Here is a 22,434-nt window from a genome sequence, read left to right on the forward strand (position 1 = left end):
AAGGCAGTGCGGGCACAGCATGACGGGAAGAGCTATGGTCCCCGGAACTAGTAGAACGAACCATTCCAATATGGAGGGGTGAACGAAGATCTCATGTTCGAAAACTAGGGAAAGGGGGGAGGATTCCCAGTTGCCACTATCAACGATAGTTATTATAGAGCATTTAAATTGGAAGAGAAATCTTTAATTGTACGTTATAAAAAGGAATCAGGTGACTTTTCCTCTGCACCCTCCCCCACAAGCGCTCGTGGTGCTGGCTCCGCTCCAGCCCCGCCAAGCTCCGCGGTCGCCGCGGACGGGAGCTGACTGGGGTCAATTCAAGTCATGAAGGTTGTAAGAAACGCGGGGTCTTGGCTCTTGCGGTTATGGGCTTGGCCACCGACGACCAGGTAAGAATGATTGTCCCCTCCGAGCCTACGGCCAGCCGCGGGAATTCGCTCCTGCCCGTGTCCCACGAGACACCTGGACTCCAGTTAGGACTCGGTTAGGCCTGGACCTCACCGAGCTTTCCTTCTCCACAGGGTTGCCGTGGCCGGAGTGCCGGCCCCCACCATCCACACTAGCGCCCAGCAGATGCAAGACGCAGCGGCCAAGCCGGAAGTTGAGAAGACGAAGGCTCCGGCGCCGGCTTCGAGCCGCAGCAGCTTCAGGTGAGGGCCACTTAGGTCCAGCCCTCGGGAGACTGGCACCACCCTCCAGAGTCAGAGAACCAGTGAATTCCCAACTCTTGTCACTTGCCATCTGCGGGACCTTATGCAGATTAATCTTTGAGCCTCAGCTTTTTCGTCTGAAAGTGGAAATAACGCCGGAAGAGGTTGTAAGGATCAAATGAGATGAGCTTTGGCACAAAATGAATGCTCATGAACATTTGATGAATGAATGAGTGAACGTCGAAGTTGTATAGTAAATATCACCTTTGTTTCCCTCTGGGATCACGTCAGACTAACAACCTTCCCTGGGTCTCGGACACAAAAGGGGGCGGGGATGGGTGGCTACACTAGGGTGTATGTTATACACTTTTTTGAGTTGGTCTAAGGTCCAGGGTGGTTTCTGTGCTCAGCCCCAGAGACTGGCAACTTGCTTTCCACAGTGCCACTGCCTCTTTGTGCTACTTGTACTTCACTGTATTTAACAAACCTTTTCTAAGAACCTGCTTGGTGCCAGGCACCGTGCTAGGTGCTGGGGATACAAATGCAGAAGATCATTCCTCCCCACAAGTAGTTCACAGTCTACCAGGGAAGACAGACATACAAATGTTTTCACCATAATCTGACCAGTGGTATATTGGAGGTAAGAGATGGTTGTTTTGAAGTATGAAAGAGTGAGTGTCTGACTCCGGAGGAAATCAGGCAAGAGTGCCAAGAAAATAATGTGAAGCTAAGAACTGAATTGAATGGGAGTTCAGCTGGAAAAGATGAAAGGTCATTTTAGGCAAACTAACAGTCTGTGTAAGGCATGCACTGTGAAAAAACGCAGTGTATTCAAGTGTATGTGTGATGGCAGATGAGGCCAGCAGGGTGAGAAGGAATCCGAATGCTGAGGGTCTTATCTGTAACACTGGGGCTTTTACACAGTCCCCACTGTAGGCAGTGGGGAGCTGCCGAATAAATTTAGGCCAAGATTCTGTCACTCAGCAATGTCAGGCACTGTTCAACGTGTTGGGGGTGCATCGGTGACCAAACACACAAAAGTCTCTGCCCCCGCAGAACTTAAATTCAAGTGGATAGAGGACAATATATAGAAAATAAGAAAAACAAATACGACAGACTGTAGGAGCGTGTCTAGTGTTTGAGAGCAGCAGCAAGAAGGCCAACGTGGAGTGATGAGTAAAAACAGGAGGTGGGGGCAAGAGGGCAAAGGGGTGCAGCAGGCACGCAGGGCTGCATCCTGTCGGCCTTGTGGGCCGTCGTGAGGACTTCAGCTTATTCTCTGAGTGAAGTGGGAAGTCACTGGAGAATTCTGAACAGAGGATTGACATGATCCTGCTTACATCTTAAAGGGTCCCTTTGGCCGCTGTGTTGATATTGAACTTTAGGGAAGCGAGGATGGAAGATGGGAGAAGTCTCCTAAGCAGCCAAAAAACTACTGAAGTAATCTAGGTGAGAAATGATGCTGGCCTGGACCAGAGTAGCAGCTGTGGAGGTAGTATAAATGGTCAGACTGATACATAAGAAGATGACCAACAGGATTTGTTAATGTAAGATGTGAGAAAAGGAGAGGACTGAAGGAGCACTCTAAAATTTTTGGCCTAAGCAACTGGAAAGGTAGAGTTGTCATTAAGACGGGGGAGACTGCAGGAGCTTGGATTTGGGTGGTTAAGTTTGAGATGCTTCATTAACATCCAAGTGGAGATACAATATTGACTATTAGAAATAGAGTTCAGGGGACAGATCTGGGCTAGAAGTATACATTTGGAAGACTCATCATATAGATGATTTTTTGTTTGTTTAGGGGTTTTTTTGCCACGAGGCTTATGGGATTTTAGTTCCCCGACCAGGGATCAAACCCAGGGCCCCCTGGCAGTGAGAGCACCGAGTCCTAACCACTGGACCACCAGGGAAGTCCCTAGATGATATTTAAAACCATAAGATACAAGATCATCAAGAGAGAAAGGGTAAACAAAGAGAAGAAGAGGTCCAAGGACAGAACCCTGGAGCCTCTGGCATTTAGAGATTTGGGAGATGAGGAAAAATCAGCAAATAGAAAGAAGAAACCTCCAAAGAAGTACTAAGAAAACCTGGAGGGTTTTGTTTTGTTTTTTAATGTGGTTCAAGGGCAGAGAGATTAGCTATATCAAATGCTACTGATATGATAGGTCCATAGACTGATGACAGAATTGCTCATTGGACTTAACATTGCGAGTTGGTTGGTGACCTTGACTAGAGCATTTTTGGTGGAGGTATGAGGGGCTAAGGTCTGAGTGGCATGGGTTCAAGGAGAATAGAAGACAGGAAGGGTTCAAGGAGAATAGAAGACAGGAAGAAACAGCAGGTATGGTCATTTCTTTGAGCGGGAGTATAGAAATGGGCAGGTGCTAAAGGAGGCTTTAGGATCAAGAGGTTTTTGTTTGTTTCTAGGTTGGGGAAGTGACCACATGTTTTGCTGATGGGAATGATGCAGTAGAGAGGGGAAAGAATGAGGATGCCGGACTGCTGTCCTTGAGGGCCTAACACACAAGTGGAGCATCATAACAGGAGAGAAGGCAGAGATTGTGGGCACAGATGTTTGGTAGTGGGAGCTGGAAGGACTTCTGATTGCTTCTATTTCTCTGTGAAGGTCATCAGTGGGCAGTGAGGAAGCAGGAAGGAGTTGGAGGTCTGAGGGGACAAAAGAAGGTACAAAATAGTCATCCAGGACAGTGAAAGGGTAATTGAACTGTAGGTGCGCTGTATGATTGCCAGCAATGAGGGCCCACTGGATGTTAGAAGTCATTAAAGTAAAGCAGCAGTTCTCAGCCTGGGGCGGCTGTGCCTCCAAGGGGACTTTTAGCGATGTTTGAAGACATTTTTGGTTGTCACAACTTGAGGGACAATGTCTAGTTGGGTAGAGGCCAGGGATGTTGCTAAACACCCCACAGTGTGCAGGACAGCCCCCCTTCAGAGAATTCTCTTGGCAAAAATGTCAGTATTACTGAGGTCAAGAAACTGTGAGAGAGAGAGAGAGAGAGAGAGAGAGGGAGAGAGAGAGAGAGACAGTAGGTACTACTGCACTACTGTGTATTTTTCTCTACCCAGCTGTGCAGGCTATTTTCAGTCCTCGTCAGCCATTTGCAAGAGATGCCGTGTGTGGGGGCCTGGTTTGAGGATGGGTATGAAGAGGCAGCAGACCAGCGCCAGCAAGTTTTGTCTTTCCTGTTTCTGGGCTGCCTTGGGGTGAACCACTTGTTCGTTTGTACATTGGACGTGGGAGGCTTAAAAGCTTGATCTTGTCTTCGCCTTCAGTTAAATGGTTCAAGCTCCAAATCCTTCCTAGTTCAAAAATCTTGCCCTATATAAAAGGCATTATGCTGGTATGTTCAGACTTTAGAAGGCTTAAGTTTTTGACCCACAAGTCAATAGGGGAAGTTATCAATGGGGAAATGATAATGTTTTAAATATTAATGTAATCTCAGAGCCTCGTCCACATTCCACCTCAGTGTAGGCTGATAAGCTGGCAACCTGCTGAGATGCTAAATCATCTCTAAGATCAGGCCAAGCAGGAAAGAATACACTTGTAACTTTTGAGTACCACTGTGTTACTGTTTTGTTTTTTTAAAATCTCTCTAGGAAAGCCAGTCAGGAGGATAATGCTCAGCTAATAGTGTATTCTCTAAATCAGAACCCATTGTAGTTCAGGTGGCTGAGGGGTTACAAACACTGAACTGATCTGTACATGTAGGCGGGGTGCAGCAGCAGGTTTGCTCAAGTCTAGAATAAAAAAAAGCGCAGGTGGTGAGCAGAGCTCTGAACCAAGGTAGAACCCCTCAACCCAAGTCCTGGCTTCCCTTGTTAACCCTGTTCCCCTATTTGTACTCAGTTTCTCCATCTGAAAATGAAGAGTCCTGACCGAGAGACAGCCAGAGGACAGATCGGAATGAGATAGAGAGGGGTCTTGAACTCAACATGATGTCTAGGCCAGTGTGCTAAACCCTGAGTTCACATTCTGACTCACTTGGGCTACTTCAGAAATGGATTCTCAGGCCCCGTCCAGAAGTCTGGGGTGGAGTGTAAGCATCAGAATCATGTGATCCTGTTGTTCAGCCAGCATGGACAACTGCTGGTCTAGGATAGGGGTTGGCAAGTTGGCCCCTACCCAGATCTGGCCAGTTTCCTATTTTTTACTGGACAGTAGTCACACCTATTAACTTACTGTTGTCTGTAGCTGTTTTTGTACCACAGTGGCAAAGTTGAGTAGTTTCAACAGAAACATTACAGCCAGCAAAGTTTACTTAAAATATTTACTATCTGGCCCTCTACAGAAAAAGTTTGCTGACCTCTATTCCAGGAATTTTATTTATTTATTTATTTATTTTTCTTTTTGCGGTATGCGGGCCTCTCACTGTTGTGGCCTCTCCCGTTGCGGAGCACAGGCTCCGGACGCACAGGCTCAGCGGCCATGGCTCACGGGCTTAGTTGCTCCGCGGCATGTGGGATCTTCCCGGACCAGGGCACGAACCCGTGTCTCCTGCATCGGCAGGCGGATTCTCAACCACTGCGCCACCAGGGAAGCCCAGGAATTTTTTTTAATAATAATGATTTTTATAAGTATTATTAAGATAATTTTGTCTTTTTTATTAAGATAATTTTGTCTTATCAATATGATATGAAAAATCATATTGTTTGTACAAACGAACAATAATATAGTCAAGATATCTGTGGTTGATAAAACAAGAAATAGAGGTTCGACTTTATTTTTTTTAATGCAGAAAGAGTAGCTTATAGAGGACTGGAGAGTGATCTGATTACACTAGAAGGGACAGGGGAAGATGGGGAGCATGGGTTAAATTCTCTTTCCTCCCAGCAGAAAGTCTCTAGCTGTGTCTAGAGTCAACAACTCAGGAAATGGCTGCTGAAGCACCGTGTTCACAGATGTGGCAGCAGTGCCAGAAGGGTTGGGGGCAATGACCTCAGGAGCAGGTTGAGGCAGAGAGCTGCTGGTTTTTATTATGAGTTTGTCTGTACTGTTGGCTTTTTTTAAACCTTGTAATTTTTTTTTAATTAAAAAAAATCAGGACAACTTTACCTAAAATTTTTCTTCTAATTGCAGCATTTACCCTCCAATTCCAGGACAAGAGAGCTCTCTGAGGTGGGCAGGAAAGAAATTTGAGGAGATCCCAATCGCACACATCAAAGCATCATACAACAAGTAAGCAGGGAAGGGAGCACCTGGTAGGGCTAGAGTGGGCTTCTTTCCCCTTCAGAGGGGGTGGGCAAGTCAGGCTGCCACGTTCTGCACACAGATGCTGATGCAGAGGTTCCCCCGGGCTCCCTCCTGGTTTGGGGAGACCACCTCTCTCTTTACATAGTTTATTCAGATTTCATGAAAATGTGAACTAGGTTAGGCATATCATGTTCATAAGATTTCATTGCTGTCCTTGGGAATTGTATTTCCTGGTTCTGCTCAAGAGTTGGAGAAGAGTATATTTAGGGCCAGAAAGTCCCTCTGTGAAAGTATTTGTTAAGTGTTAGTACTGGGAATGGGTGATTAATAAATGGGAGAGATTATCTCAGAATATATCATTTACTAACTAAGCAAATGGAAACCTCCAAATAAGGGTTGCTTTAAAGTACTCGCTTTGGGCCACCGTGTACCAACCTCTGCCTTTGTAGGGCTGCACAAGGTTGGAAGACTAGCATTCTGTATGGCTTTCAGACAGTTCTGGGTAAGTTCCCAACTGTGTGTTGGCAACAGAAACCTTGCTGACATCAGTAACATCTTTGCACACCAGCCCCCACTTGGAGATGGGATTGGTGTTTGGTCAACAGTCGCCTATGAAGCAATTTAGAGAACGATGCAAGAGACTGTTGGTAGTCAGGGCTAGAGGGTGGGCACAGGCGAGGTGCCATAGGATGCATTCCAGCTTTCATCTGGTAAGCTCAGAATGAGAGCCCCTGGATTTTCCTCTCTTCTCAGGTTGCTAAGGACATAGGTAAGCTCTCTGTTCGTTTGCTTTTTTAAGGGTCTGTGTCCCACTCTGTAGATCTCTATTGAGGTTGTCTCAGGGACAAGCCATTCTCTTGTCTACTTCTACTCTGTTCAGTGTAGAAAACCCAAGAAGCCCTGGTAGGGAAATGGCAGCCATAGCCAGGGCAACAGCAGGTGGCCTGAGCCCAGGGCCAGCTCCAGCAGGTCTCCCCATAACCACTCTCCACTTCCCTCTGTGGTGAGTTCTCAGGGAGCTCTTCAGACCAGGAGACTGGGCAGTGATCAAGAGGGAAATGGAAAGCATGTCTAAGGATTTCTTGAAGTTATTCTTAATTTTAATTTAACTTGTTAAAGAGTCCTTATCTTTTAGAGATATATACTGAAATATTTACAGATGAAATGATGGGTCTAAGATTATATTCTATACACCTCCTTTCCCAGCACACAGATCCAGGTAGTCTCTGCCGCTCACCAGCCCCTTGCCCGCGCTTCCTGTGGCACGGAGGGGTTTCAGAATGCCAAGAAGGGCACGGGCATTGCAGCGCAAACAGCAGGCATAGCTGCCGCGGTGGTAAGTGTGTGTTCCTTCCGGCTCCCTCTGTGCTGGGCTCCACTTTTTGCATGGCTGATCACTGGCAGGAAAATTGTCCTTGAGGCAGCTCTTCAGAAGCAAGCGTATTGGCCAGCTCTTGTTGGCTACCCTAACATAGGGGTGGTTTGAAGAGGTGTGTGTGAAAAGGCTTCTCTTTTCACCTTCTCTCAGGTTCAGTAGAAGTGAAACACTTGGTTCATTCTAGAAGAGGCAGGAGCCAAGTGCTGAAGGCTCACCAAAGCCTCCTGGATTTAAAGACCAGTGCGGTGGGTGGAGTGTGGTTGTGGTAATAGTCCATCTGGAGAAGGTGTGGCATGTGAGGACTCTCCTGCAGTACCAGAGGGAGTGTGAACTGTTGCGGACCTTTCTAGAAGCAGTGTGGCAGTGAGCTGCAGTTGGTGTATTTATTCAGTATCTACTATACGCCAGACACTTTACGTTCATTATCTTGAATCCTCAGAAGACCCTCGGCATCGCCCACATTTTTAAGAGTCATTTGGGATTCAGAGTGTGTGGCTTGCTCAGAGCCATGCAGCCATTCCAGTTCTCTGAACTGACCCTGCCAGGTCTGGGCCAGAGCCTGGGCACTGTCTGCTACAACACAGGCCACACAAAGGTTCACACTGCCAAACCGGGAATATCTCTGGAAGGAAAACCTTGACCTTCAGACAAAGCTCCATGCCCCAAAATACTGATTGCTATGTATCAGCGATCATCAAAACACACTAAATGGCCACCAATGGGCAGGTTTATACACTTAAAAAAGAAATATGTCAGTGTTAATGGTGGCTTCTGCATGGTGGGTTGAGTGACCTGTGTGTTTTCCAGACTTTCTGCAATAAACTGCCTTTATAAACAAGAAAGAAAATTTTAACTATAACTAAAGATTAAAATGATAAGATAACACTTTCTAAGAGGGTACTGAGGCTTAGCCTTGGAGTCCAGGGCACCTTATGGTCTGAAATTCTGCATTTATCCACCTGGGAAAAATCTGAGCGATATTTAGAAGTCTCCACTAGGTGGCAGTGCTGTTCCGGGCGGAAAGAGATCCCAGCTGACTGCTGGTGTCTGCCCTGCACCTTGGCTTCCTTCCCTGTCTTCTGCCTGTTTACATGTGTGGGTGCTTGTTCCATGGAGCTCATAGCCCTGTTGCTCCAGGTGGCAGTAGCAAGGGGTTTGGATGTCGCACTTCTCTCTCAGGGCACTAACCACTTGCTGCTCCTCTCCAGAAAGCTATGGGGAAGGGTGTGACCCACGTCCGAGTTGTGGTGAAAGGCCTGGGGCCAGGGCGCTTGGTAAGTGACCTCGCTTCTTCACAGCCCAGCATGTGTGTTTGCTTCTTCAGTTAGTGAGAGAAACGGGTGAGAGCAGAGGAGGGAGAGTGTACCCTGTAGTGGATTCCCCTAACGGCTTGAAGTTTCTTTCCACTGCCTCTAATCTACTAAGCTTCTCAAAGCAAGCCCTGATCACTTAGTTTCAATTCATCAGACACTTACAGAGTGCCTGCTGTGTGCCAGGCACTGGGAACAGAAAGGTGGCCCCTGGGGGACTGTCACAAATGGGTCCCTCAGTACAGACTAGTGATTGCAGTGATAAAGCTTGTGCCCAGGGTGCTGGGAGCCTGTTGGGTGTGATCAGGAAAGTGTCCCCAAAGAGGTGACATCTCTACTGATTTTTTGAGAATGACGATGGCCTAACCAGGTATGTGTATGGGATTGGGGGTGAGGGGATCATTCCAGGCAGAGGAAACTACAAAAGCATAATGCTTAAGATGTGTTGAGATTTACAGCAGTCTTTGTTCTTAGACTGTAAAGTGCAAGGTGGGACGTGGCAGGTGGGATTGAAGATATGGGTGGCGTTGAGGGCTTGGTGAAGGGGTTGGTAGTGAGAGCTCTGTGAGAGCATCACGTTGGGACTGTAGATATCAGAGCCAGTCAGCTTTCTCATCCCTATGCCGCGCCCACCCCCCACCCCCACCCCCCTTGACCAGTTCCTCTCCGAGCCCTGTCTGGACACACTGGGGCATCGTTTCTGGGACCATGCCATCCTGCTATTCCTTCTCCTTCCAGACTGCCATCAAGGGACTGACCATGGGGGGCCTGGAAGTGATCTCAGTCACAGACAACACCCCCATCCCGCACAACGGCTGCCGCCCCAGGAAGGCTCGGAGGCTGTGATGGGCAGGAAGCCTGCACCTGAACCTGACCTCAAGTCCTGCCTCCAGCTGGACATCATGGAAAGCACACTGTCAGAGCTCTCTCCAGGGAGGGCTTGTTAGACACCCTTCAGGCAGTAAGGGAGAGCTCTGCCTCCTTATGGGATGGCCTTTGCTTGTTCCTTCGACTGGAGACCAGTATGCCCAGAAGTGCCTCTCTTGGACAGGAAGGGAGCTACAGGGGCAGCTGTGGCCCAGACTCCAACCAGTAAATGCTGCAGCTGCTCTGAAAAAATAAAAGTATCTCCACCATCTATAGTAATTTGTGGGGTTTTTTGCTTCCAGCTTTGCAAACAGTAACCCCCCACATCCTCCTGAAAACGAGATTGTGAATTGAGGTGAGACCCTCAATGGAAGGATTAAGATGTAAATGTGGGCCGCTCAGTACCAGGCAACCTTGGGTGTCGTAGTACTGAACGGATTTAGTGAAAAAAATCCACATAGAAGTGGACCCTCGCAAATCAAGCCTGTGTTGTTCAAGGGTCAGTTGTCCATGTTGTTTTTTATTCAGGTTATTTAATGAATCAATTAAAATAAAATAAAAAACGGGTTTATAAGAAATGCGTAGAAGCTGCAGAGTCAGGCACTATGTAAATTATCTCAAGTGGGCAGATCACATTTTTTCAATAGACATTTTGACACACACAGATCTGTAATACCCCCCCACCCTGCAGCTGACCCAGTATTTGGGGGAGGACTTCTGACTTGGCTCTGAAATTTGTTCTGGTAATCAATCTGTATTCTCCCCTCTGCCCGCCCGGGTTCAAATTAAAGTGTACACATGCTCTGCGATTCAGCCTAACAAGTCTGGCCAGAAAAGTTGGCCTCAGTGTCATTGTTGCTTGGCTGGAAGGAGGGGGCAGACAGAGCACAGCGCCCCGTTTCCATAGTGCCCTGTGGCAGCTTAACCACCTTGGATTTGCATAATCCCCTTGAACGGAAAGGAAATGTCAACTGAGGGGCAGTGTGGTGTCACAGGGGTCCCTGGCTGTTGTCTCAACCCAGCTTGAGCACAGACTCAGCAGGCTGTCAGCCACACACCCCTTCCCCAAATGGACCTCAGTTTCCCCCTCAGGACCAAGAGGCGGTTGAGTGGGCTGTAGCTCTGGCACCCAGGAACCCACAGCTCCTTTGTGGCTGGGAGGACAGCCCGGGATTGGATGTACTAGCCCACACTGGGGGAGACCCTCAGGGCTGCGGCACAGGCCCGACTAGATGCCGTGGAAATGCCCTTCCGCTCTTCTCCCCAGGTGCTCTCCCCAGGGGTCCATTCCCCCTGCCTGCTTGCAGTGGGGAGGGCCGGGGCTTTGGAGACACCCAGCCCAGGCTGGGACCCCAGCTCGGCATCAGTCTGACGCTCAGCTACTCCACCTCCACGGGACCACTAGGAGCATTCGCCCAGACAGCTGTGTACCCGCTTGTACACAGCTGGTGTTCATGAAGGATGCCTCTGCGCTCTCCCCACACTGCTCCCTCGGGCTCCAGTCTGTGGGGTTCTGGCTGAGAATGGTGGTGGATGCAGATGCAAGCCCATCTTGCTGCCATTATTATTATTATTACTATTCCCAAAGCTTTCTTTCCTGTGATTTTAATCAGAGAAGGTTCTGATGGAGCCAACCACCCATCCTCCTACTCCCTTAAACCCACTCAATTGTAGATTAAGCCAGATTGTTACAAATTTGCAGCCAAAAATTAAATTTAATTTAAAAGCCAAATGATTCCAGAATCTATCCTTCAAGAGCCTTTCTTCCATCCCTCCTTCCTCAAAAATCTGTCCGTACTCAGATAAAATATGTCTAGAACCTGGTAGCTGCCCTCAGCAGCTTCGAGGCTGGTGGGGGAGACAAATTCAGAAAAAATCCATTGTAATCCCGCAGGTGCTACCACGGAACAGGGGTGTGTGTGATGAGAAGAGGTATCAAGGAACACTTCCTGGAGGAGGTGACCTGAGCTGGAGGTGACCTGAGGTCAAAATAAGAGTAAGCATTAGGAGGCAAATGCGGGGGGTGAGGGGTGGGGGAGGTAGTTTCCAGCAGAGAGGATGCATGCATGGACAAAGGGCAGGGTAGTTTACGGGGTCTGTGCCGTAAACTACCAGCAGTTTAGAACATAATATGAGGGAGGAAGGGAAGCTGTAGCAGGCTGAATAACGGCCCCCAGAGATAACAGATCCTAACCCTGGAATCTGTATGTGTCACTTTATTTGGAAACGGGGGTCTTTGCAGATGTGATCAAGTTAAGGATATAAAAATGGGGAGATTATCCTGGATTACCTGGGTGGACCCTAAATGAGATCACATGTACCCTTAAGAAATGGAGACAGCAGGAGATGTAACTGCACAGAGGAGAAGACCATGTGACCACGTCGGCAGAGATGAGTGATGCAACCACAAGCCAAGGACCTACCAGAGCCACCAGAAGCTGGTAGAGGCAAGGAACAGGTTCTCCCCTGGAGATGAGATGGGAGATGAGAGTCTGACAGAGAACAGACAGTCAGGGCTGCTGCGCAGGACCCATTCAAGAGCGGTTTACGAGGCAAAATTGCTCTCTGGGTTGCAGTGGGCTGAGAAGCACCAGAGCTGCCACAGGCCGTGTCTAACAAAGGGGACTGGTAGGGCTGCGGCAGTTCCCACTTCACACGGACACCCTGGGCCGGTGGCCCTGCCTCTGAGGGACCGCCAGGGCTCCCTTCCTGGACCTTGCACCCGGGCCTCTGAAGGGAGCCTCAGCCATCGTTAGGACCCCTCTCTAGCCCCTCAGCTGTGCGAGCGGAGCGCAAGCTGCCTCTGGGAGAGGACAGTTGGGATCCTGACGACACATCCCTGGGAGCCGGCATAGCAAAGGTTTTTGTCCTGTTGGGACCAGGATAACTGGGGCATTAATGGAAATGCATTTCTTACCTATTTTCTGTCTGATTGAAAAGTACTTTGCAGTCATTTAGGGCCCTCACACCCCTATAATCAGAGCACATGTCGCTCAGACAAGGCAGAAAACTGGGTCACCACACAGGCTTCAGAGCCTCTCGGATGCAATAAGCAAAGAGTGCAGGCCCACCCCCTTCCTGTGCCCCACCAAGGACATCGCCAGCTCTGTGCAGCCCCTCAGTGATGGCCAAATTCAGCAAACAGGCTGAATTTGGACTATCAGGGTACAACTTTATTTTTCTCCCATCTCTGCCTCGCATTAACTATGTCAGAGCTCCTTTTCTGTACCCCTGAACCGCCATCTCAGGAAGAGTCCATGGCCTTCTTTTAGTTTTAACAATAAGTCCCATTTTGATAGTTCAACTCCCTTCCAGGGATCTAAAAGTCCAGTCCAACCTATTAGAAAACTCTGATCTCGGACCTTTCACAGCTCCTCCCCTCGCCCCTCTGTAGACCCCGTCTTCACTCCTCCAGGAACGGGATGAGGGAGGATGGAATGAGGGGGGAAGTGCAAAGTCGTCCTGCTCTCCGTGGGGCTCTCTTGGCCAACACCAGCCATCACACCTTCGTCTTGACAGGCTGGCTCTCGTGTGAGCCCATGGTGGGTTCTCTGGAACCAGTCCCCAGCCCAGCACCCACGCAGAGACCTCTGCCCTGGGCCTTCTGTGGTGGACATGGAGATGGCTGCCCAGACATCCCCCCGAAGGAAGGGCCTGTTGCCCAGCTGCTGTCCGCCCCCGGGGACAGTCACAGAGAGCTGTCACCCTTCCAACAACACGTCCACCGATGGCTGACGGCGGCACAGGCACAGGGCCTGGCCAGCTCTGACAGGCACCTTCGGGTCGGTTAGGTCCGCAGCACAGCTCGGCTTCCCTGTAGCCACCCGCCTCCTCCCCTCCCTTCCACAGGGCCGCGCCTGCGCCACTGCCTAATAAACACCCCCACACAAGTGTCTCAAGTCTGCTCCCCGGAGAACCCGCACGTGACCGCTTTAGCAAGAAGCACATGCACTTGGGCTGACCCCTCCCCACCCATCTCAGCTCCCGGCCCTGTGGCACACCCCACCCAGGGTGCTGCTACGGGGAGCCCTGAGCCCCGTTAGGTGAGTGGGGTACCGGCAATGCTGGCTCAAGCCCAGCTCCGCGCACAGTCCCCACTGAGCCACAGGGACCTTGGGGACGCCCCACTTATCCCTGCCCCACCAAACGCCAGCAGCATGGCCTACCCAGCTGCTGCCCCATCCCCCTTTGCCTTGTCCTGCCAGCCTCCCCGCTCCAGGCTTCTCCCAGCTGGAAGCAGGCACCACCCTCCGTCTTCATGTATATGCCCTCCCCACTACCTGTGAGATACCATCCATGTTTTGCTCCCAAGAACTCTCTTGAACCCTGCCTTAGAGGTGGCATGGAGCAGGTTCTGGTTTTCTGCAGCTCAGTATGCCCCCAGCCAGGGCATGAGACACCACCCTCCCCTTCTGGTAGGTGCCCCAAACTCTGCAAGCTCTTCTCCCATCGCTTGACTTCAAAGCAGGGGAAAGCAGTCCTGGCTGTATAAAGCAGTCCTGCGAATTTATTGTGCTTGCACTAGATTTGGAAGGAAGAAGAAAGGCAGAGACCATGGCCTCCCCGCTGCTTTGGCTGGGGAGATGTTGGGTTTTTCGTCAGTGTGGAGAGGCAGTGGCGGCAGTGGCCGCGGCGGCGTCCCCATCTCTGCGTCAAAGAGAGGCAGTGGGGCTTCCCTGGTGGCGCAGTGGTTGAGAATCCGCCTGCCGATGCAGGAGACACGGGTTCGTGCCCTGGTCCGGGAAGATCCCACGTGCCGCGGAGCAACTGAGCCCGTGAGCCATGGCCGCTGGGCCTGCGCGTCCGGAGCCTGTGCTCCGCAACGGGAGAGGCCACAACAGTGAGAGGCCCGCATACCGCAAAAAAAAAAAAAAAAAAAAAAAAAAGAGAGAGGCAGTGGTCTGGGGTCACCCACGCCCTCAATCACTCCTGAAGCCCTGCCTTCCTGATAGGGCAGAGGCAGCAGCTCTCTAGAGGGTCTGCAGGGATGTTCTGGGCCCTTCCAACAGTGTTGTAAACACTGAATTTCCAGTAACATATCCTCTTCTACCTAAAACAGCCAAAGTGGTTTCTGTTTCCTGCAACTGTGAACCTGACTGGCACCGGACACCTTTTCGAATTCCGAATCTCTTTCCTCGCCTGGATGGGGTGGCTATTGTTGGATTCGGCTTGCCATCTTTTAAGTCCCACATGGATATGACTAGCACTTCTCTTTATCAGCCCTTCTCATCCTTGACTGAGCACGTGAAATCCTTGGGGACCCTTGTTAAAATACAGGTTCTGATTCGGTGGGTCTTGGGTGAGGCCTGAGAGTCTGCATTTCTGACAAGTTCCAGGTAGTGCCTTTGCAGTATTCCCACCCCAGACGTGCTAAAGAGCACAGCTTTAGTTTGTGAGAGTACTGAGCACCTGTGCTCCTCAGGTGGGCCGTTAGCGGAAGTTCCAAGGCAGCAGGAAGAAGCCCCTTTACCAACCTGCATAAGCGGGGCCTGGGCCAGGTGGTTGGGAGGCGCAAAGAGGAGTCAGACACACTCAGGGCCTCCAGGATCAGTGAGCCATCTCCTACTGGGCACAGAGCCCGGTGGGCCATGGGGACACAGCCTCCTGCCTTCTCCATGCCTGGTGACTAAAGGATTTGTCCTGCTCCCCAGGCACAAGCCAGTGGTGCTTCCTGGTTGGACAAGGGTTTCCGTTCCTCAGCGGACGAGCACTTTAGCAGCACAGTGGGGCAAGGCGCTCATCCCAGAAGTGGACTAAGGAAGGAAGGCACAGGGGGCCGCAGCTGCCAAGCTGGGCCTCTGCCCCAGTGCCAGGGTGAGGGCATCACGGGTGGGCGAGGAACAGCGGAACCACTGCTGGAAGGCCAGGCTGGGTGGCATGCTCTGTAAACAGCCCTCCTGAGCCATGCAGGGGTCAGGATGGGCAGAGTGGGGGCAGGGTCAGGCTTGGAATGCTGAGGGAAAGGACTGACAAGGGGCTGAGGCCAGACTGGGAAGGCCCTGCAAGGGAATTTGGGGTTCCCCTAAGGATCCTGAGCAGGGCTCTAATCAGAGGCATGACGGCATCGGGAGGAGATGGAGGTGGTGGCCCGAGGAGCAGGATAAAAGGGTTCCAAGTTCACATGTCCTCCCACCAGCCCCGGATTATAGGAGCCCAGCTCCGTGGGCCTTATTAACTATCTTTTATAAACAGACCCATTCACTCAGCTGGCTTTCATGTTTCTTCAAAAGCAGAACACTAAATGGAACACCAGAAAAGAACATGTTGTCCATTTAGATCACACCAAAAGCATGTGTTTTTGAGGGGCAAATGGAAAATAGCCAGTAGAGCACTCAATAAATATGTGTTGAATGTGTCAAATGCATGAATGAATGTATAAGCCTAGAGCAAGCTGCCTTGGGCGGGGGCGGGGGGTTCCAGGGGAGTCCAGGGCTGCCCTGATCACAGGCAGTGCGGCACTGGGCGGCCTGTTTCTTGGGACCATCCCTCTGCTCTGGCACACCCGGTCCAGATTCACTGAAGTGCTGACTGATCACTAGAAGTTTACAGATCTCTTTACTGACATGACATCTTGACTTAGTATGGCCAAAATAAAACTCTTGATTCTCATCCCCTCCCCAGAAAGCCTTTCCCTCTCCCAGTCTAAAATAAGGTAGCTAATGAAACCACTCACCCAGTTCCGGCCAAAAAACTTTGGATGCGTCCTGGATTCCTTTGTCTTACCTCTATGGGGAACTCATTAGCTGGTCCAGCTGGCCCTACCTCCAAAATATGTCCCCGTCTGACCACTTCTCACCATGTCTACTGCTACACATGTCTACTGTCTTGTCTGGCCTGTTTCCTTGGCCTCCTAAGTGACCTCCCTGTTTCCTACCACCCCTTCCCCTGAGCACAACCCATTTTCCATGCAGCAACCAGAGGGATCTTTTAAAAACATAAACCGGATGATGTCACTTGTTTATCAGTTTCCTAGTTTATGTTCTATCTTGTCTGCTAGAATGGAACTCCATGAAGGCAAGGACTTGCGGATTTGCAGTGCCCAGGGCCTAAGAAAGTGCTCAGTAAACACCTGTAAATCTCACCGAATGAAGGAGCCTAAGCCAGTGGCTTAGCAGTGAGGGCCTTATCTCCAACATCAGTCACCCAGGCTGCCCTGACTAGCCCATACTGCAGGGAAGCCAATACCGAGCTGCAAACTCAGCCATGTTCCAAATAATGCCATGAGAATGCTGACATTCTCATGTCAACATGAGATTGTCAACATGAATTTTCTAATTCTCAGCATTAGAAAATGTGATTTTTTAAAAATGGTTTTCTAGAACATTCCTGGAGAAATGGTCCAAAATGATACGGAGAAGACTCTGGATTACCAACAAGACGAAAAACTAAAATTATATATAGGAGTGGATTCTGGCGTGTTATCTAGAATTCAAAACATTAGCCAGTGTCTGATTCTGAAAGGACACCATACTGATGTCCCCAAAATGTGACAAAAGAATTTAGAAATGAAAACAGTGGGGATGTTTTTCTTCTTCTTTTTTTAAAATAGGTACTTAATAAATATTTATTGAATGAATCAACTGCTTATGTAATATGAAAAAGAAAATATTCCCAAAATACCATTCTAAGTTTTAAAGTATGAGATAGATTGGAATGGTTCCAGAACAAATATTCTGGAAAGGGGTCACTAAGGAATCGCAGCATTCCATACACTCCTCCAGTGGCTTACCCATATAGTCTTCTGGCCCCAAGCTACTCAAATATATATTTCAGGGGCTTCCCTGGTGGCGCAGTGGTTAAGAATCCGCCTGCCGATGCAGGGGACACGGGTTCGTGCCCCGGTCCGGGAAGATCCCACATGCCGCGGAGCGGCTAGGCCCGTGAGCCATGGCCGCTGAGCCTGCGCGTCCGGAGCCTGTGCTTCGCAACGGGAGAGGCCACAACAGTCAGAGGCCCGCGTAACGCCAAAAAACCCAAAAAACAAAACAAAACAAATATATATTTCATTGTCCTATTACTTTCTATGTATTTTTGAGAGCTGCTTCAAATCCTTTCTGAAATGAGGCAAGAAACAGACAGAAGGGCAGACAAAACCAATGAAACCAGCAGCCCCAAATCAAAGCAGATACAGAGGACGTGGACAAGAGGGGGACTGAGTAGGACAGGAGAGATACCATTCACCAGTTACAGACAGACAATGGGCCCATCATCTTAGTTTTAGATCTCACTTTCTAGAAGGGAGGAGGTTCTCTGATCCTCTGGAAAAGCTCCCTGGCCATCCAGAGGTGGAAGATTCCACGGCCTTAGCAATGGCCCTGTCACCTCCTGCTGCCATGGGGACAGAGATTAGCAAGCACTAAGCTCCCCAGGCTCGGAGGTGCTAGAAGGGGCAGCCAGAAGGGCCCACTGAGCATCTCCACCCAGTGGTCACTGAGGTTGCTGGGCACACCTAATCCAGCTGTCACCACGCACTTGCCCTCCTCTGCAAACAACAGCTGGTCGGGGCTGGGCTCCACGGCTGCCCATCTGCCACCCGCCCTCCCTGGCCAGAGATGCTCAGGTGTCCTCAAGACGGCCCTTATCACTCACAGCACTACCCCTCCCATCCCCCTGGCTTGGTTCTGTGGCTTGGATGGGGATTTTCCACCCTTCCCATGAGGCCGGCTGCCAGCAGTGAGTCCCAGATATGCCATCTGCCCTCAACTATCCCACACCCTTCCCCAGGGCCCCTTACCACATGCGGGGGGTGCAGGGGGCTGAGCTGCAGACTCTGAAGTCCATTTGAATTCTGGCTCCAGCTTTGTGACCTTTGGCAAGTTACTTAGTCTCTCTGTGCCTGAATTCTTATCTATAAGATGGGGACAAAGCATTTCAGAGAGGTGAGCTGAGTCAGTAAGTCAACATACATAAAGAATTTTACACAGTGCCTGACTCAGGTGCCCGAGAAATGCTAGCTCTTTTTATTTTTTAAATTTTTTATATTTACTTATTTATTTGGTTGTGCTGGGTCTTAGTTGCAGCATGCATGTGGGATCTAGTTCCCTGACCAGGGATCAAACCCAGGCCCCTTGCATTGGGAGCTCGAAGTCTAAATCACTGCACCACGAGGAAAGTCCCAACTAGCTCTTTTTAGACCCCTGTGTTCCCTCGGACCCTCCAGAAGGCACCCCGACAGCAGACCTCTCCTTTAACTCAAACAGAGCCTTCAACTCCATCTGTCTGCACTCGATAAGGAAAGCTAAAGAAGCACTTTATAACCCTCTTCGGAAAGGGTCCTGAAATCTATGAGGACCTTCAGAATCTAGTGGAAAGGCCTGCACGCTAATTTTGGCTCTGTCAGTGACTCCCTTATTCTTGTTCTCTAGTTGGTTTCCTAGTCCATAACCTGGGAATCATGCTGCCTAATCCTCATTACTCCAGCAGCAGAATGCCACTAATTGTATGCTGTTTCCAGATGTGAACTGGATTTAGAAAACACAATTTTATACTAAAATATCAGTATTTGGGGGCCACTGCCCTAGGAAAGGGGCTCCCCATGTACCCCTCCTGTTCAGCGGAGTAGGAAGTCTGCCACGGGTGGGCTGACTGGCAGAGAGCCTCAGCTGTGAGGCCCCTGTATGGGGAGCTGGTCTTTGCTCCCTATTAGAACTCAGAAAATATAGAATCCCACAAACCCAGAAAGAGGTTCCAATGCTGGGGGAAGCAAACAAATGACAATGGCACTCAATGGTCTGAGACGCAGAACTGCGGGGGGAGAGCCCACTAAAGGCAATGTAAGGGTGAATGGAGGCCTCGAACCTGAAACTGTTGGGTGTTTCTGAATTGCATGGCCTCTGACTCGGTGATGGCTCACCGTGGTGATGCTGCAGCACACGACTGCCTTTCGTCCTGGGATCCTTGCAGCACCGGGTGGCCCGGGCCCAGTCTCTCTGTTCTATTTTCTAGAGAAGGTGTGCAGAGGACATGCTCTTCCCCGGCCTACCTCCACACCCACCCCTGAGCAGGCGTCCCGTTCTGTTGTGCCTCACACAAAAGAAAACACATACCTGGTAGGTGTCTGCAGGCTGAGACAAGCTGGACTTTGCCTGCGCAATGGGGGAACTGGGAGGGGGTGGCTTCCTATTTTCACTTCCTCCATAAGCAGCAGCTGGAAGGGAAGCCAGAACCAAGGGTTGCCATCCCCCACGGCCTCTCTAGAAACAGAAAAGCTAGTCCTTCCTCACCATAGGTAGAATGACTTGAAAATGCCAGATTAACCCTTCAAACACTCACTTGCGACCACCCAAACCTGGGGAGAGGGGGTGTGCTCCCCGGGAGAGGGGCTGCCTAGCCTGGCACTTGACAAGCGCTTTCTGCCATGGGTACTGGGCACCAACTACACAGCAAAGGGGGCCCAGATGTGCAGTCTCTAATTTCATCCTCACAACAACCCTCGAAAGTCAGTATTATCATGCCTTTTTATATGTGAGAAAACGGGCTCAGAGAGGCGACGCTGTGGCGTCAGAGACTGAGAAGGTGTGGAATGAGAATTCTAGGGGCCAAAGTCCCAGCCACTCACTGGACTCCCTCACGCAGGGAGTGGTCAATGCCTCTGGCTGGGGTCCGCTTCTCTTCCATTTCCCCTCCTCTCCCCTCTTCTCACCAGGCTAACCGCTCTCATCCTTCAGAATTCAGCTCAGGCCACAGCTCTGCCAGAAGCCTTCCTGGACCCCACCAGCCTAGGTCAGGTGCCCAGGTGCCTGCTCCCCTGGCTCCTATGCACCCATCTCTCACCTGTTCTCAGTGAATCCTCACCTGCTCTAAGAGCTTCTTTCTCTGCCTCCCCATCAGGTCTGCAAAGACCATGGCTTACTGTCCTTTCAGCCCAGTGCCTAGCTCAGGCTGCGATGCTCGGAAGCTCAAGAAGTTTGTGAAAAGAATTAATGAGTAAATACAAGAGGACCCCTGCAGAAGCAGCCTCCCTCACACTTCTGAGGATACAGAAGGGTGCAGGGGTCACACAGCAAACTGGCCAATGGATCGGTGAGGTGGGTTATGCAAGCCGGAGGCACACACGCCCAGTCTAAGATGGCCCCAACCATGGGACTGCGGGCCTCCTGACGGCAATGTGAAAATGCAGGATATTTTATACACTTTCAAATCTGCAAAAACACCACATACACGAAAAAAGCATGTCACTGAGCAGCATCTTATCTCAAAGAGTCCAGTTTGCAGCCTCTGCAGAAGCATTTGGGAAGAACTGGGGCCCAGAGTCTGGTTCCTGAGCAGCCGTCTCTCACACTCCTTAAGGAGTGGCAAGTTCAGATTCAGGGCTGTGGCTGCTGCTGACATCTCCATCCCCATGCCCCTTTCCAAAGCCCCTGGAAACCCAGAGCAGTTGGAGCCACCAGGAACAAGGCTCTCCTTTTCCCCTTGCCTGGGACAGGGTGCCCCCAGGGCCTCCAACACCCACCAAGTCCTTCCTGAAAGGTAGGCTCTGCCTACTGTGGGGCAAGATCTCTCTCTTCCCCCAAAGTCTCCCAGCTGCACTTCACAATCCCAGCAGACTTTGTTTGTTTGTTTGTTTGTTTTGGGATTTTTTTTTTTTTTTTTTTTTTTTTTTCGCGGTACGTGGGCTTCTCAGTGCTGTGGCCTCTCCCCTTGCGGAGCACAGGCTCCGGATGCACAGGCTCAGCGGCCATGGCTCACGGTCCCAGCCGCTCCGCGGCATTTAGGATCTTCCCGAACTGGGGCACGAACCCGCGTCCCCTGCATCAGCAGGCGGACTCTCAACCACTGCGCCACCAGGGAAGCCCCCAGCAGACTTTTGGACCATGTTGCTCTGTCTGTATTATAGCTGGTGACATTCTTTCTGCTCTAATCATGAACTTGAAGGAGCAGGGTAGAGTAGGCAGGTCAGGAGCTTTAGCACCATATCTGGCTTTGTAGGAATAACAGGTTCAGATCACTCACTCCCCCTGGAGAGCCAGCCCTAGACCCAGGGACAACCCCCACCACCCCCGCTCCAGGCTGCGACAGCAGGTGGGCAGGCCACCCACCTTGTCTGGAGAGAAGCAATCAGATATGAGTGCTGTATGTTGCTAGGGAGCAACTGGTAACAGCTGGCTGAGAAATAAGTCATGTCCCTCGGAAAGCATGTTCTTGGCCTCTAATTAAATGCTACTGCAGCGTCTCTTCCTTCAGGGAGCTATAGAAATGTGCCGAATCAATGCAGGCAGGAGCAGGCAGGGAGCAGCAGGTTCACAAGCCTCTTAAGGCCCCTCCCCTCTGTGCAGAGGAAAGGCTCAGGGGACAGGAGTGAAATTGCTAAACCTCCAGGAGGTTGGTGAAGAAAATCCTGGCCTCAGACTACTCAGCTCAACTAAGCCCACAGAGTGGCTACCTAATACCACTTCTGCTGTTACAGGTGAATTCATTGGTTAAACACTTTTTTAAAAGCTCATTAAATCCTACTTCTGGGTATATATCCAGAAGAATTGAAAGCAAGATCTCAAAGAGATATTTGCGCACTTACATTTATAGAAGCATGATTCACAATAGCCGAGAGGTGGGAGCAACCCAAGTGTCCAGCAATGATGGATGAATGGATAAACAAAATGTATAATACTATATACATATAATGGAATATTATCCAGCCTTTATAAAGGAAGGAAATTCTGACACATGCTACAGCATGGATGAACCTTGAGGACATTGTGCTAAGTGAAATAAGCCAGACACAAAAAGACAAATACTGTATAATTCTACTTATATGAGGTAACTAAAGGAGACAGAAGGAAGAATGGTGGTTACCAGGAGCTGGGGTGAGGGGGAAATAGGGAATTATTGTTTAATGGGTATAGAAGTTTCCGTTTTGCAAGTTGAAAAAGTTGTAGAGTTTCAGTTTTGCAAAATGAAAATGTGTTGTGGGCTTCCCTGGTGGCTCAGTGGTTAAGAATCTGCCTGCCAATGCAGGGGACACAGGTTTGAGCCCTGGTCCGGGGAGATGCCACATGCCGCGGAGCAACTAAGTCCGTGCAC

General features: G+C 50.2%; 2 protein-coding genes across 3 annotated transcripts in view; one reads left to right on the forward strand and one right to left on the reverse strand.

The window, feature by feature from the left end:
- The first annotated feature begins 19 nt into the window (after positions 1–19).
- On the forward strand, positions 20–9,687 carry MRPS11 (mitochondrial ribosomal protein S11). Its single transcript, XM_059056953.2, has 6 exons — positions 20–389; positions 522–650; positions 5,746–5,844; positions 7,066–7,195; positions 8,446–8,511; positions 9,286–9,687. The coding sequence occupies exons 1-6, from the start codon at positions 325–327 to the stop codon at positions 9,391–9,393; spliced, it is 597 nt and encodes a 198-aa protein (XP_058912936.1). The 5' UTR covers positions 20–324; the 3' UTR covers positions 9,394–9,687.
- A 7,731-nt stretch (positions 9,688–17,418) lies between these two features.
- Positions 17,419–22,434, reverse strand: part of DET1 (DET1 partner of COP1 E3 ubiquitin ligase) — a 38,626-nt gene continuing 33,610 nt past the window's right edge. The window contains exons 5-6 of one of the 2 annotated variants that reach the window (XR_010839769.1): positions 19,461–19,561; positions 17,419–18,262 (exon numbers count right to left, since the gene is read on the reverse strand). The gene's annotated coding sequence lies outside the window, so the exon portion shown is untranslated. The remainder of the gene's footprint in view (positions 18,263–19,460; positions 19,562–22,434) is intronic. The other variant, XR_010839772.1, reaches the window with a different exon arrangement.

The sequence above is a fragment of the Kogia breviceps genome, chromosome 3, assembly GCF_026419965.1.
Source record: "Kogia breviceps isolate mKogBre1 chromosome 3, mKogBre1 haplotype 1, whole genome shotgun sequence".
NCBI classification, from domain to species: Eukaryota; Metazoa; Chordata; class Mammalia; order Artiodactyla; family Physeteridae; genus Kogia; species Kogia breviceps.